This window comes from Macrobrachium nipponense, chromosome 2 (assembly GCF_015104395.2).
Source record: "Macrobrachium nipponense isolate FS-2020 chromosome 2, ASM1510439v2, whole genome shotgun sequence".
NCBI lineage: Eukaryota > Metazoa > Arthropoda > Malacostraca > Decapoda > Palaemonidae > Macrobrachium > Macrobrachium nipponense.
The window spans coordinates 28,744,211-28,760,850 of record NC_087201.1 but is presented as its reverse complement, the minus strand read 5'-3'; the positions used below and the strand labels follow the sequence as shown (position 1 = coordinate 28,760,850).

Genomic DNA, 16,640 nt, shown 5'->3' with positions numbered 1-16,640 from the left:
TTCAACGTCTCACAGAAACCTGACTAGGAAGACGGTAGTATTCTTGATTACACTAGCAGCCACCAAGAAAATCAGCGAGATTCTAGTGATTGATAGAAGGGTAGGCTTCTCGCAAGGTGATGCAATTTCTTCTACTCTAGGATTCCTGACTAAGAACGAATCACCGGCAAACCCTGACCTAGTTCTTTCAATATTAAAAATCTAAGTGATACCTTAGGGTCAGATGATGAAGAAAGAGTACTCTGTCCAGTAAGAGCTTTTAAGTTTTACTTACACAGAACTGAGAAGATCTGAGGCTCCTCCAGTAATCTGTGGTGTTCAGTGAAAGACTCATCTCGACCTTTAACGAAAAATGCTTGTCCTTATCTGGATTTCACTCTTATCCAATAGGACCTTGGCTCTATTAATCCAGATAATCTAGGCCTAGGGCTTACTGCATATGGAGGACTGTTTTCATATGACTTGCAGATCCTTTTTTGATTGCTTTTATGCCATTGAAGACAGACACATTGAGTACTAAGTCTTAGTTATGAACAGTGACATAGATAAGTAAAGCCTATAGTAAATTGGGTCCTGCCTACATCATGCTTTTCTTGGTATATTGTAGGTATACTAAAGGTTGTATATTTTTCTTTGTATGATGTTTTTACGTTGCATGGAACCAGTGGTTATTCAGCAACGGGACCAACAGCTTTACATGACTTCCAAACCACGTCGAGAGTGAACTTCTATCACCAGAAGTACACATCTCTCACACCTCAGTGGAATGCCCGAGAATCAAACTCACAGTCTAAAGGTTGTATAAAGTCTGTGCAGGTGGAAATTTACTGCCCTAAAACTTATCTAAAGATGGTTCATGTACCAGAGACTAAAGTTATTGTGATCTCCAGTTGGCAGAACATGGCAGCTCAAGTGGATGTATACCTTAAGTGAAATAATTTTTTGTGATTAACTTAGAATGCAATGTTCATAGAAGTTCTGTTTCTGAGATGCAAATCCATTGCTTTGACTAAGATTCAGTGCCCCAATCCATACTCCTTTGATTGACACAGCTCTTTTATCCATTGACAAGAGTCAAGTTGTGAGTTTTATGAACCTGTCTGTTATTGCATTACATTACTCCTGCTTCTTATTTTTATGATGGATAATGTATCTGCCATGGATTGTGTGAGAGGTATTAGTAAGGTAATGGGTTTTGGATATATAAAAAGAAGAAAATTAAGAATGTTTTTATTTTTTCATTTCCAGACTGGTATTTTTGAAGTAACTAAAGCTGATGAGGGGTCAAGCCCAAGCAGTGCACTGACACCTGGTGGAGCTTCACCAATGTCACCTGTAGCCAGTCGAGGAACACCAACTTCATCTTTAAGAGTAACAGTACCTGCAGAACTTGAAGGCTCTGCATTTATTTTTGTATGCATAAAGAAAGGTGAGTTAATTAGTGATGTGGGTTATGAACTCTAGACATCTTTACACAACATTATATAAAGTTACAGGAAATAGACTGAGAATCCGGAAGTGCTAGCCATAGAAATAAATATCAACCTAGTAAAGCCTGAAATTAATTTTGTAGACAATTGCTGAATGAATGCTATGTTTTACCATCAAGACTGAGACCAATTCCCAAGTTAAAAATAGGTTTTGTAGCTAAGCTTAGGTAAATTAGACGCCCCACTGATAACAGACTCACTCTTATTTGCCCATGCTCAGAACTGCTTAATTGTGCTTTCCCAGTCCTCCTGTGATGCTTCAGCTGTCAGACATACTTCAGTGCAATTCTTTAACATAAACGTGTGGTTAAGTAGACCTCTTCAGATCTAAATTTGTGTGATTTGTACCATTATGCCATCATTGCTCATCCATTTATTTTTTGTGTTTTAATTCTTTTGGGGTGATTTTTCATTGGTTTGTTGTAATTTCTATGTAATTCAGGAGTGCTTTTACTTGGGAGGCTTTTGCAGTTCACTTACCCCTCTCATTATTACCTAGAATATCCAACTTTTTAAAGGTTCAACATCATCATCATCATTATTATTGCCTCCAGTGTCATAAGTTACTATGGGCCCCTGTGGAGAAATCACCAGCCATTTCCAACATCCTTTCTCATAGTTCACATTCATTTCTAGTTGGTCTTTCAACTCTTCGGTTGCCCACAGGAGCCAAGGGATAACACCAGAGTTCTCCCAGCTTGGAGAGGACTGTCAAAACACCTCTATTCCTTGTCTGGTGTGAGCCATCCAGATGTACCTCCAAAGGTACATCTGGAGTGACCCAGTCTTCCTGTTTTAGTTAATCTATTTCATATTAGCTTCAGCAGGTTTCAAAAGAGAACATCTCTCAAATTGAGATCAAGCCACACAAAGTTGGGTTCACTCTTCCAAGTCCTTATAATGGGTATAAGCTGAAGCTGTCAATCATCCTGTGAGCTGCCATTTGGTGTAGTAGAAAAAAAACCATTTGCAAGTTTTGACCTAAGGAGAGTCCTGTGTTGCCATTTTAGAGGAATCCATAGTTCCTCATTGGATGAGTCAGTTGCGTACTTACCTACCAATCTGGTAGCCTAAGTTCGCTCCCAGCTGCCACTAATGCAGAATCAGGGGAATTTATTTCTGGTGATTAGAAATTCATTTCTTGATATAATGTGGTTTGGATCCCACAATAATCTGTATGTCACATTGCTAAGTAACCAATTGGTTCCTAGCTGCATAAATAAAAATCTGATCCTTCAGGCCAGTCCTAGGAGAGCTGTTATTCAGCTCAGTGGTCTGGTTAAACTAAGATGTACTTAACTTAGGAGGAATCCATATCATTCATCCTTGTTCCTTTCTTGAACTTGTCTATCATAGTGCTTACACAGGTGGAGGTTGTCCATTATTCCTCCACTTGCTTGTTGCTGAAGGATTGAATTCATTACACCTTCAGGTCTACTCCCCTCTTCCTTGACTGTTATGCATCATCCTTCATCCTAAATTGCCATTAAAGATATTTTATGGTTAATGTACTCGTAAGAATTATTGGCATTTGTACTATAAAACAAGTTTTTCTATTAAGCAATAAATCATGAATTTTTAGTTTCCTCTTCTCTTTTCTCCACTCTTCAAGATGAAAAGTTAATGTGAGGGAATAACATTTCCATTTGAGACTGGTGGAGTGAGTTTTTTCCTTTTTTTTCTTTTAAAGATCTATAAAGTTGGTGTGATTGGATTGTTCTCTTAGAGTAGGGCTATTTTATGATTGATAGATTAATGGGAAAATATGTTTTATATTAGAGGTTTATGATTGATAGATTAATGGGAAAATATGTTTTATATTAGAGGTTTATGATTGATAGATTAATGGGAAAATATGTTTTATTGTAGAGGAATTGTAATTTTAGATGACCTGACCCCCCTAAATTACTGATATATTTAGGTTTTGCTTGAATTGAATTCTGGTGGGTAAAATGTTTCAAAATAACCTAAATTGTGAAGGAATAAAAATCTGACAAAAAGTTTTTGCTAGGGTATGGTGCCAATATTATGTTCTTTTTTAACAAAATTATTTAAGCTAGAGGAATTAGAGATTATTGTCAGGAAAATTCATCCCCAAAGTACAAGAAGTGGATCTGAAATATTAGGTCTAAACACAAGAGGTGCCAAGTGTATGCTAGTAAGTAATAATAATAATAATAGGTGTTAGTTTTTCCAGACCTCTGAGTCTCAAGTAGACTCTTCTCGGGCTGGTTCTCAGGGATCAATCCTGAAAAAAAAAAAAAAAAAAAAAAATTAGACTTTATTTGAGAACCAGTCTTATTTAAAAAATTTATGATTTTATTAATTGAAAAATCCCTGCTTTCCGCAAGAATATTTTTCATTTCCGAACTCCGCAGATAAATATCTTGCTGGGTCCAATTTGGGCACTCAACAAGCAGTGCTGTACTGTCATGGGTGTTTGACATCTGTTACATTTCACTGGGTCAGCATGTGGTGTTGACATCAAGTGACCATGTGAGAATCTTGTGTGTCCTATACGTAGCCTTGCTAGGATCACCTCTTTTGCTCTTTCCTCCTGTGAGGATGTCCTCCATGCATAGACTTCAGTTTTTATATTTTTAAGTTTATTTGTTGTTGGCACCGAGGCCCATTCTTCTTTCCAATCCTGGTAAATTAATGTTTTAACTGATTTTACCCAGTCTGACACTGGGGCATATGAAATTGTTGGAGGGATAGTGCAGGCTAATTTGGCAGCAGAGTCTGCATATTCATTTCCTTTTTATTCCCACCTGTGCTGGGATCCAACATATTTCCATTGATATTCCTGATTGGAGGAGTTGATGAATTTTTATTTGAATTTCCTGTACTATTTGGTTTCCTGGTTTATACTGTCTTATTGCATCTATAGCGCTACGTGAGTCACTGAAAATAACAGAGACACTTGCTTTTGGCCTCAGATATCATATCTAGAGCCATCTGTATGGCTGTGACTTCAGCAGTAAATACTGATGATATTGAAGGTAGGCTTTTTTTACTTAACATATTTTTCGAATATGCAGATGCTCCTACTCCAACATTATTTTTGGAGCCGTCTGTATATATCATAAATTTGTCGCCTTTTCTTCTAATGTGCTCCAAAGCATGTTGGCGGTACATTTCCGTACTTGTCATTTGTTTTTTTGAGTAGGTAAGACAGGGAGGTACATATCTTTACTCTATTTAAAATCCATGGTGGTGGCAATTCCATTGGTGGGTGAAAAATTGGATTCATATTATGTATGTTCATTATGTATCTAGCTCTTTTTGGGAAAGAGCTAGTACTATTAACTGCTGTTACTTGATTACAGTTTTGGAAGCAGTAAGTTGCAGGAGACGATCCCGCTTGCATTGAAAAGACCTCTTTGTATTGTTATTAAATTACGGTGATGTTTAAGGGCAAAACACCTGCCTCCACCAAAAGTGAGTTTGTTGGGGACGATCGGAAAGCTCCTGTGCACAATCGCACGCCTTCATGGTGCACTGCATCGAGAGATTTTAATGCAGATTCTGAGGCGGATGAAATATATTGGACAGCAGTAATCTATTATGGATAAGACTGTTGCCTTATATATCATTAATAAAATGTCTCGCTTTGCTCCCCAATTAGTGTGTGATAACTTTTTTTAATATGGCAAGGGCTTTGATGCCCTTGGCTTTAATGTATTTGATGTGCTCTTTCCAATTTAAATGTTGATCAAATATTACTCCTAGATACTTGATTTTTGTACAAAATTGTATTTCAGTGCTATAAAGATGCAGTTTGATTGTTTGGTTCTTCATCCACCTTTTGTCTTTGTAGAAGACGATTGCTTTTGTTTTATCAGTTGAAAATTTAAATCCAACTGAATTTGCCCAACTACATATATTGAAATGGCAGTACTGAGAACTCTCTGAACATGTCTCAGATTACTACTCGTATAGTAAATGACAAAGTCATCAACATATAAACTGTTTTTACACCACTTGGTAAATTTATAGTAATGTCATTGATTGCTAAAGCAAACAATGTACAGCTCAAGACACTACCTTGAGGGATTCCTTCTTCCAGTTTATAGGTTACTGAGTAGGAATTTTCTACTCATTACTTGAAAAGTTCTGTTTGTTAAGAAGTTCTTAATAAATATTGGTAAGTGGCCTCTTAGTCCTTTGGAGTGGAGTTTTGCATGATGTTATGTTTCCATGTTGTATCGTATGCTTTTTCTATATCAAAAAATATAGCTACTGTTAATTTCTTTTGTTCAAAGCCTTTTTTGATATGATCTTCTAAATGTGTTAAGGGATCTAGGGTTGATCTGCCAGCTATTGAACCAGATTGTGTTGGTGTTAAAATGGATTCTTTGGTTAATACATACGTTAATCGTGCATTAACCATTTTTTCTAAGATTTTGCATAGGCAACTTGTTAGAGATATCGGTCTATAATTGGATGGATTACTTGCATCCTTTCCTGGTTTGTTTATTGGAATAATTATGGCATGTTTCCATTTATCAGGAAAGACACGTTTTAGCCAGATACTATTGTGAAAATTTTAATAAAATCTAATTTAGCTATAGGAGCTAATTTTTCTATCATTTCAAATGATATTTTATCATATCCTGGTGCAGAGGGATGACAAGAGTTGATGGCATTATCTAGTTCATCCATGTTAAAAATATAGTTATATTCCAGGTCTTCAAGAGTTTCAAAATTGAGTATTATATTTTCTTTTTGTTTTCTGATACTTTGAAAATGTGTATCTAGGCTGGAGTAAGCACTAGATGTTTTCAAAATGTTTCCCAATTATGTTTGATATTTCATAAGTATCATGGTATATTTTTTCCATTTAAATGTATTGCACTTCTTGGAGGTCTTATATGTTTTCCATTGATTTTCCTTATCTTTTGCCAGACATCCCTTGTGGATGTATTTGAAGATATGTTTGAGACATATTCCTTCCATGATGCGATTTTTTCAGCTATTACCGTTTTTCTAAATTTGGCTGTATATTTGTTATATACGTAGTGGTTTAATGTGGTTAATTGTTATGTTTGTTATAACTATTTTGTTTAATATGTTTATACTATAGGGCATTTTGTTGAGTGATTTAAGGCGAGTTTTGAGTCTGTTTAGATTGCGACTCAATATATGTTTTTATTTTACTTAATGTTGTTAATGTTGGATTCCACCATGGGACAGGGGATTTTGTGGAATGTGTTTGGTTTTTGGAATACTTTTATCTGCAGCATTTATTATGAAGTTTGAGAAGGATTCACATGTAGTATTGTGATCTTCATTATGTGGGAATGGTGGTTATGTTCGTGTGTATAGAAATATTTATCCCAGTTAGCTTTTTGGATATTATATCTTGTAGGTGGCAATATTTTGACATTACTTAAGTAGTTCAGAATGATTGGGAAATGGTCACTTGTGTATGAATCGTCTAGGACGTTCCATTCAAATTTCTCCGCTACATCATTTGAACATAATGAAATGTCAATGAAGAAAAGCAAAGGTTAGGTGTGTATTTGAAAAATATGTTGGAACTTCACCTTCATTGAGACAATACAGGTTGTGTTTCATTATAGTATTCTCTATGTTGATTCCGGATGTGTCAGTAGGGTTATTAATATCCCATAATGGATTATGTGCATTAAAATCTCCTACTATAAGTAGTGGTTCCTGTATACTTTTGCTAATAAGTTCAGAAAAATCACTGAAATTTGCATTGAAATTTGGTGGGTTATATAAATTACAAATAGTAATTTTACTTTTATCAGGCATATACAGTTTAATTGATGTTATTTGATATGGCATAGATGGTATGTCAACAGGTTCATATGTAATGCTATTATGAACGTATATGGCTGTGCCTAATTTTCCACCGTCAGTTGGTGAATAACAGGCAATTTTATAGTGTTGGATATTTGTAGGGTTACTTCCTATATGTTGTAGACATATGCACATTGGGTTGTGGTCTCGTATGATTCTTTGTAATTCACCCAGATGTAGTCGGGTTAAGAGACCATTTATATTCCATTGAATGATTTTATATTCCATTATTGGGAGGAATTGGTGTTAAATTCTGTAAAATTGATTGCTGATTTTACTTTATCTCGTAGTTTATATGCATTTGAATTTATTTGTGGTTTTTTAATCGTTGTATTTGTATGTTGGTTATTAGATTCTGTAGTTGTTTGTTTTTCATAGTTGAATATTAATAAGTCTATTATTGCAATACACCCCCTGAACACCTGAACAAGCCCTGGTCACTTACCAGCCCGAACCATCATTTATTAAAATTTTACCAAATCTTTGGTTAAAATAAACGATCAGTGTTGCCAATCTCCTGGCAAACACCCTCGTTACCTAGTTACCAGCCCACCGCTGATAGCCCTGCCTCACGGGCCGGTCACACTTGCCCTCTCACGTCAATCACTTATCGTTCGCGGTGGGGAGTACAGATGTATCCACAGTGAACTCCTTTTTCTTTTTGGTCTTGCCCGGCCTTCATTTGCACCTTTGATTTGATTGATTTTGGTGACGAATTACGCATCCCTTTGGATTACTGTTGGATTGCTCTTAATACCTTGTCATCAGACATTGATTCTGCAAAGGAAGAAACAACACAAGCTACGACAACGGCTATGCATTCTCGGCCACGACATCACAGAAAACGACGAGCGGAAGTTCAACAACGTATCGTCTTTGCCAACAATGCAAGAAAAGGATGAGTACCCTATGACACGATAGTCATTCCTTATGCGTAAATTGTAGGCCTGTTCAATATGATGTAAAGACCAGATGTTTGGAATGTCAGGAGTGGTCTTTGGACCAGATGTTAGGGTATCTCAAACGTAGGAAAGGTCTTGTATTAAGAAGTAAGTGTAGGCAGGAAGAGACTAACGTAGATCAAGATAAAGACTTAGAGACAGTGCTCTTTAAGAGACTTGAGAGTAGGCTGACATCGAGTATGACATCTGTTACCGATTTTATGTCAAGATTAAGTGAGGATAGATCGAGCAATAGGGATACTGAAATTACTAATCGTTCTTTTCCAGCTCCCCTGCCTGTTCCAGAACCAGCCCTAACCGGTGCTGGGGGTTATGGGGATCCGCAAGCCCACAGGGCAGGATCCGCCGTCCCCCCTGGCGCGGAGCAGGCAGTGTTGGCAGCAGATTCCCCTTCCCTTGATGTGTAAGTTCTCAGGTGATAAAAACTTGGGTCAGATATAGACGGAGTAGGGATAATAGGCTACATAGTGTTTAGTTTAGAAAGAGAAGTGCAGGCTTCTTCGGGTCGGTTTTCTATTAAAAGTAGTAGTTTATAGAGATACAGTGTCCTCAGAGCATCTTTAGGCTTTTTCCTGCTTCGAGTTCCTTGCATCAGAAGCTTTTAGGCCATGGTTGGTCTTTCAGATATGCTCCTTCGTCTTTTAGGTTACTTTCCTCTACTTATACGATACGATAATTGTTAATATCAACTAATTCTCCGTTCAATGCATATTGACTTACGATATTCAGTATGGAGAGAAATCGAATAAAATTAACTACAGTTAGCCTAGTGTTCACGATGATATATCGTATGCATATTCAGTAGCCTAGCCTAAAGTATTCGCAGTACAATATATCGATAGTTATTTTTATATTGGCTAACGCTGTAGGCTCAAGGCATTCTGACTTCTGATAATTCAGTACAGGTGTAATTGAAAACGAACGAGAATCCGATCGGAGAATAATTAATATGAATGTAATCGAACAGAATGAAGATCGGATTCTGTCCGACTAAAGCATTATAATTGTATTATATGTATCATCATATTAGCGTAGTATAAACACTTAACTCGGCAGTCCATTCACGCTGGTAATCAGCGGATGACGAATACGGGTTTGCGTCGCCGTATCCATCTCATTCTCTCCTGATTGCCCAAAATGACTAACGTAACAACACACTCACTTTTGCCAAGTTTGTACAAACGTCTTGAAGGAGACGTGTGTTCAACTATGTTGACATTTAACATAGTCAATGAGGTATCTATCTTGGGGCATATAATCAGATGGCAGATATAAGGAATTCGTATGTATGACGTCTTCATACGTTTAACCGACTATTGCCGTCAGTAATTACATTGCGCTTATGTCAATTTACAGTTACAAATTATTACCAGTCGTATTATCAAATTACAATGACAACTGAAATTAATATTAGGCCTAATAAAGTTAATTTAATTACCTTTAAATATTATTTTATTACTTTTCAATTAAATTACAATTACACTAGCTTTTCGTCAAACAGCACTATTGTAAGGAGGTGTGGCTTAGACAGACAAGGATGCCGGCTAGTCTGTTTTTGTTTTTGTTTTTTTTCATTGGCTCCAGATTCAACCATATCACTTGGTCTCGGCTAATGTTTTTGTCCCTAGTTAGCATATTAATGAATATCTGGATACTTAACTTATGGAACGAAGTCATACTGTTCGTCTTACGATGTAATTTAAGTCCAAAATTTGACTGATACGTCTCATTGGAAGCTAGTTTTTCCATCGGGTTAGATGGCGTTAAATTTAGGATTCCGTTCGTTTTTCACTCGTTTTCATAGGTATTACGAACCTTACACTTTATATACTTTATTAATCCTTTGTCTGAAAAAAAAAAAAAAAAAAAAAAAAAACAAAAAAAAAAAAAACAAAAAAAAAACTGTAATGAGCTCTTTCATGCTATTAGTTTCTTTTACCACGGCTGCGTTTGAATTCATACAAAAGCTCGGGACTTCTGTCCAGGTTGCTGATGCACGTAATTTTGCCTTATTAGCTTCAGCTGCATTTATAACATGAATACAGTAATTACCGTCGCACGCGGATGAATACAATAACGGATGTTGCTATCGGATTCGATTACTGTCATACGCCGTTCGATACATTAAAGTGATGTTGTTATAGGAGTCGATCGCATTAACAAGTTCTCGTTCGGTTGTTCATAGCTGTACGGAGTTATACGAGTATATTATCGTTAAGATAATACCCTTTTAACTTAGAAGAGGGTGCAATTTACGGAGGTGGAGATGTTAGACGATTGTAATGTCTCTCTCTCTCTCTCTCTCTCTCTCTCTCTCTCTCTCTCTCTCTCTCTCTCTCTCTCTCTCTCTCTCTCTCACTTCCCTGATTTTATATTCTCTCTTTATCTTAGACGATTGTATCTCTCTCTCTCTCTCTCTCTCTCTCTCTCTCTCTCTCTCTCTCTCTCTCTCTCCTCACTGATTTCATATTCTCTCATCCTATTTTCCACGCTCTCCTAACACTGGACTCATTGTGCAACAGAGGTTTTTCTTCCTGTCACACCTTTTCAAACTTTGTCAATTTCCCTTCAGCGCTGACTGACCTCATAGGTCCCAATACTCGGCCTTTGGCCTAAATTCTATTTTTAAACCCAACAATCTTGCTGTCTGAGTTAATATTAGAGTAGGGAGCGAATATTAGGAATATGTATAGGGAAATATTCACGATATGATATATCACGAGAGGATTTTAAGTATTAGGACAGATAGGAAAGAACATGTCTGGGTCTATCTGAGGGTATTCTTCCAAGTGCCAACCAGGCAGAGTACAGACAGGCAGGTACAACACTACAAGAGAGGACATCACTACGATCGACGACACCGTCGCAGACGCACCGATGGACATGGTTGTCTCCTCCGTACATGAGAGGCCTAAGGCCACATGGGAGGTCTTCAGTTTCCCTCCATACATGAGAGGCCGAGAGCCACATGGGAGGTCTTCAGATTCCCTCCATACATGAGAGGCCGAGAGCACATGGAGGTCTTCAGATTCCCTCCATACATGAGAGGCCGAGAGCCACATGGGAGGTCTTCAGTTTTTCCTCTACTCAGGTGAGGCACATAGCCAGCTGAGAGGAAACAGGTTTGTATCCCTCCCGCACTCAATGAGTTTTGACCTTAGGGTAGAGGTGCAGGGAGTTTTTCCCTCCACATATGGGAGGCCTAGAAGGCCACACATGGGAGATTAGTTTGGACGAGTGACAAATGAACTTGAGACTGACCCGCGTACTCAATTATATTGACTGACAATGGTACAGTGGAGGGCCGAGTAGATTTGATTCCCCACCTCAAATTAATGTTGTTAATCGGGCTTGTTCAGGTGTTCAGGGGGTGTATTGCAATATGAAGTTTTTATTGTAAAACTAATATTGTAATACCTACCTGAACACCTGAATGATTCCCACCCTCCTCCCCTCTCATACAGAGTTATTGAGTTATGATTGACGTGAGAGGGCAGGTGTGACCGGCCCGTGAGGCAGGGCTATCAGCGGTGGGCTGGTAACTAGGTAACGAGGGTGTTTGCCAGGAGATTGGCAACACTGATCGTTTATTTTAACCAAAGATTTGGTAAAATTTTAATAAATGATGGTTCGGGCTGGTAAGTGACCAGGGCTTGTTCAGGTGTTCAGGTAGTTATTACAATATTAGTTTTACAATAAAAACTTCATTTTGATTTTATAATTTCCTTTTTGTATTTTAAGGATTCAGAACATAATTCGTTCTCATGTTGGTGTGTTAAAGGGCACCTCCTTAATTTGGTAAAATTGTCAATACAATTTCGTACTGTGTCCTCTGTCTTGGTAGTTAGTTGGTTATATGTACTTACAAAGCATTCATTACAACCACAAGATGAAGCATGTTTGGTAATGTTAATTATTGGTTCAGAAGTTTTTGGTCTAGCTTTAGAAATTTCTGGTTTTGTAATTCTATTGTTCCTTTTCTGTAGTGATAAGGACTGTTGGTTTGAGGGGTTATTTGTTTTGTTGTTGTTAATGGGATATTTCGGTCTTGTGGATGGTTGGGGGTGATAGTTATATTTTGGTTTGGTTTAATGGTATGATTTTCATTAGTATTATTTGATGAATTGTAAAGAGTGATCTTTACTGTCCAGATGTTGGCTGTTTGATTGAGATTGAGGGTAATTGTGTATTTCCACTTGTGATGAGGTTAGTTTAATATCTTTTTTAAAATGTTCTCCTGGTGTAGTTGGAGTCTCTCTGGATTGATTGTAATTTTCAATATTTACTTTTTTTCCCTTAGGTGGGGTTCTTTCTAGAATTCTTTTCTTTTTGCCAGTTCGATTATCATCATTATTTAATTCTTCTTCTATTGGAAGTTCTTTTCCATGGATAACTGAATCATCTATGTTAGTGGTGGTATTGGTTGTTGTAATATCACTTTTATTTTGGGTTTCAGTATTATTGGTATGAAATCCAGTTTCCATGTTTATACTATCTTGTTTGTCATTGTGCTGTTTGATGTCTTGATTTTTAGTCACATTTGAAAGGTGGAGGTTTTGGATGGATTGTTAACGCCTCTTACTTTTAGCTCAAGTCTGGCTTCCATGACTGACATTCCTGTCCTATTTATTAACAACTGAAGTTCCTGTGTTATATTGGTAAAATGAACACTCCTTAGATTTTGCGTGATGGGCTAGTCCACAATTAATACATTTTGATTGATTACAGTTCCAATTAGTGGTATGGTCATCTGATGCACAGACTGCACATATAGCTTTATTACGGCATCTTTTGTATGTGTGTCCATACCTTGAGCACTGTGTACATTGTAATGGTTTAGGAACAAAAGGACGAACTTCTCTATTTTGTCCAAGAATTTTTATTTTAAATGGTAAGTCTTGGCCTGTAAATTTTATTTTGGCAATGTTGATATTTTTACTTTTATCTTTCCTACTTGAAATAGAGTATATTTCTAAATCGTGGATATTGTTATATCTCAATTTTAGGGAGTCTAGCAATAGTTGTTTTGAAGGAAGCTCCTGCTCGCTATTGGGTAGGATGACTGTACCCTGTACATAATTCAATGTTTTGTGGCTTGTAATTATTACCTTTATATTATTTATTTCTGTTATACTTAAAAAGGCAGTGGACTGCTTTTTATTGGTTACTTGGATAAGCCATTCATTGTCCTTGATGTCTGCATTGCCATCCATGTCTTGTGTTGGATATATGTTAAGTAATTTGTTTTCTAGCATCGCTGCTGAGATTTTGTTGTCAGCTTTGAGGACTAGAAATCTTGACCAATTATCTGGTCCAAAGAGGTCTTCAAAATGTACCAATGTGGGATTAAGTCGGTAATTTTGTTCTTTTTGGTCCTTGTTTTATGTATGGTTGCTTGTCTATTATGATTTTTATATTTTTCTGTATTGCTGGGAGGATTATTTGTCTCTAATTCAGAATTATTGTTCATCATATATGGTTCCATTGTTACGATATTGGAGTTTACCAATTTATTTTTGTTTGTTTCTTTTTTTATTTATGCACTCTATTTGGTTTTCTGGCTCTGCTGCTTTACTTGGAACAGGGTGTTCCTTTGTATCTTTTATAGTAACTTTCACTACTTGTGGCAGTACCTAGGAAATTCGGGAGTGACGTGCCAATGGTCATCAACTGTGCCGTAGTTTTTCCATCATGGGGCCCAGGGGTACTCAAATCATTTATTTCACAGTTCATAAATTTTTAGTTTTTACAAAAAAAAAAAAAAAAAAAAAAAAAAAAAAAAAAAAAAAAAAAAAAAAAAAAAAAAAAAAAAAAAAAAAAAAAAAAAAAAAAAAAAAAAAAAATTCTTGAAAAGATATTGGCCCTTTCGCGAAGTTAAATCTTCTGCCAAAGGCACAAGTGAGAAAGGACTCCCAAATGTCCGCATCCCTACCCTACCCCAAAAGGGGATGGCATAACATGATTAGTATGGCCCAAGTGTAAGCAGAACCCGCTTGCTAGGACTAAGAGTATTATGTTAATACAATTATCCCCATCCTAATCACATTATGGGCAAACTGGATAGAATGCCGAGAGTTCTATTCCTAGAACCAGGCCCCCCCTGGAATCCGTGGTCCAGCTCCACAGAATAGTTCCGCCTGAAAAACAGGTCCGAACATTGTCGGGTAGATGATGGATCTACCACAGTTCTCACTATTTAGCTTCGGATTTAACTCCACGTTAAGCCATGATATGTTTTCTCATTTATTTGCTTTCAAAAATTTTGGCAAAAAATGGAAAGGTCCACATAAGTTTACTCGAAAATATATAATGTCATATGGGACCCTTGGGTTCGAACCTGGGAAGAGATTCCTGAGGTTCGAGAGCCCCCTCACCACGTCAAGGTGGTCCCAAAATGAGGGGGGTATGCTAGTAAGTATGGCAAAGATTTTGTCAGGAATATTGATTGAAGAATCACTGATGCTTCCCATTTGGGAAAGTGAGGCATATTTAAACTTAATAATCTCTTACTTAGTGACACATTTTTGTATAGCCTTTGCTTTTATTAAGATGGAGAAGTAAAATTCATTTGTTCATATGTAGAACAAACCTTCGGTCTTGCCAGTATCACATAGTCATCACTAAGGTTGGAGTTTTTTGGGAATATCTTTTGGTTGAGTATAAATTGATGAAAGAACCATCAAACTCTTCGCCATTCTAGCATGTATAAACTTGTGTTTGAGCTTTAGCAAGATGTGTCCAACTTTTCATAACACTGAATAGTTTTCCTTTTGGTGCAGAGCAGTGCATTGGAGCAAGATTGTACATTCTCTAAGCTCAGTTGTTAATATGGTGAAACTATTATTATGTAAATTCTGGTTATCTGGAGAAAATGTATAAAAGTAAGTTTTATTTTAGTATATGGATAGCTGTATGAAAAGGAATTTTTTTCAGATGAGGAAGATATTTGCTCTGCTCAGCTACACAGTAATGAATGTGTGTCAATTGGGGAAACCCCTTGGCAGCAGAAATTGGAGAATGCTCAGAATGTTTTGTTCTGTAAGGAACTGTTCAGTCAACTGGCCCGGGAAGCAGTGAAACTTACACCCTCCATACCTCATCTGGTAGTTGGCAATCAAATAACAGCAACCATATTTCCTGGCATCCATCTTCTTGTGGGACTGTGTCATTCTGATGGCAAAGGGTATGTTATTATTATTATTGAATAAATTTGTGCATATTAGTTTCAATACTTGATAAACACATTTTAGTAGGCTGGTAGTTTTTATCTGTAATCAATAGAAAGGGTATTATTGACTAACATCTTATGTTGTTCACCATCTATACTGTCTTCATGATACTCAGAGACTAAATTATGCTATTTTTATTGTTATTATACTCCTATTATTGTAGCAAATAGCTGTCTCATTATTCATATGTATGCCTTATCACTAGAATCGTGGGAATATTTTCTGTCAGACTGAAGAAGGTAATCGCATTGTGCACATGCCCTGTGGACCATCATGATTAACATTTCTAAAAGCATACCAACATTCATCTAGATTCAACTTTTCAGTTTTACAGCACTTGGCTAACAACAATTTTAACCAGATTTTTGGCCTGGTAGGCAGTTTATTGGCGGCAATAAATTGCCTAACAGCGCTGTTAAGCAGATCATAGGTACTTTTAGTGATGTAAATGCCATGTATTCTGTTAATGGCAATTTTCGAATACTGGTGCTCGACCGATAACCGAACACCCCACCCCCCCCAACCCAGGGTTATCTCTTCTTGAGACCATTCCTTCTGCCCCTATCAATCAGGCTGCTGCTCCTGACTCCCATCATTGCGGAAAACCTCCCTTCTCTTTTCCCGAGCACTGTTGTACCCCCTCCCATGTGAGATGTGAGTATTTGTGGGAGGTGGGGGATATACGCATACATTTGGGACACTAACTGAAAAGTGCTGTTACTGCACCCTTGTAACATTGACTGTTGCTGCAACCCTTATGATGTGGCCTCCTATGTCTGCTTTTGCTGTTGGCCTGTTCTTGTAGAAAATGCCCTAGATCATCAGCTACTGCAATTTCCTCAGAGAAAGCAAGATCTGGGTGAAGAGGGAAAGAAGCTCAAGCATTATCCTTGAACCACCACCTTGTTGAGCTCATCCTCCTCCATGTCTTCTCCTTCTCCCTCCTTCTGCAAGAGGAAGAAGGGAATTCTAGATGGCCTATTATAAGAAGTCCATTAGGGTTTCAAGTTAGTGCTCTTCCTAATCTCAGGAGGAGGGGGTAGCTCTTGAACACTTGTATGTGATTGACTAGCCTCTGTCTGGGTTAAAGTGTTCCTTAATGACCATTTCTTATCTTAAAGGCGGTAGGA

General features: G+C 37.2%; 2 protein-coding genes across 8 annotated transcripts in view; one reads left to right on the top strand and one right to left on the bottom strand.

Annotated features, from left to right (window-relative positions):
- The window catches only part of LOC135220502 (RING finger protein 145-like), a 344,353-nt gene that overhangs the window by 175,394 nt on the left and 152,319 nt on the right, over window positions 1-16,640 (bottom strand). The window lies entirely within an intron of this gene.
- The window catches only part of LOC135220500 (mediator of RNA polymerase II transcription subunit 17-like), an 88,185-nt gene that overhangs the window by 47,159 nt on the left and 24,386 nt on the right, over window positions 1-16,640 (top strand). Inside the window, exons 5-6 of the mRNA XM_064257641.1 lie at window positions 1,249-1,429; window positions 15,215-15,464. Of these exons, the coding sequence (XP_064113711.1) occupies window positions 1,249-1,429; window positions 15,215-15,464 (431 nt within the window). The remainder of the gene's footprint in view (window positions 1-1,248; window positions 1,430-15,214; window positions 15,465-16,640) is intronic.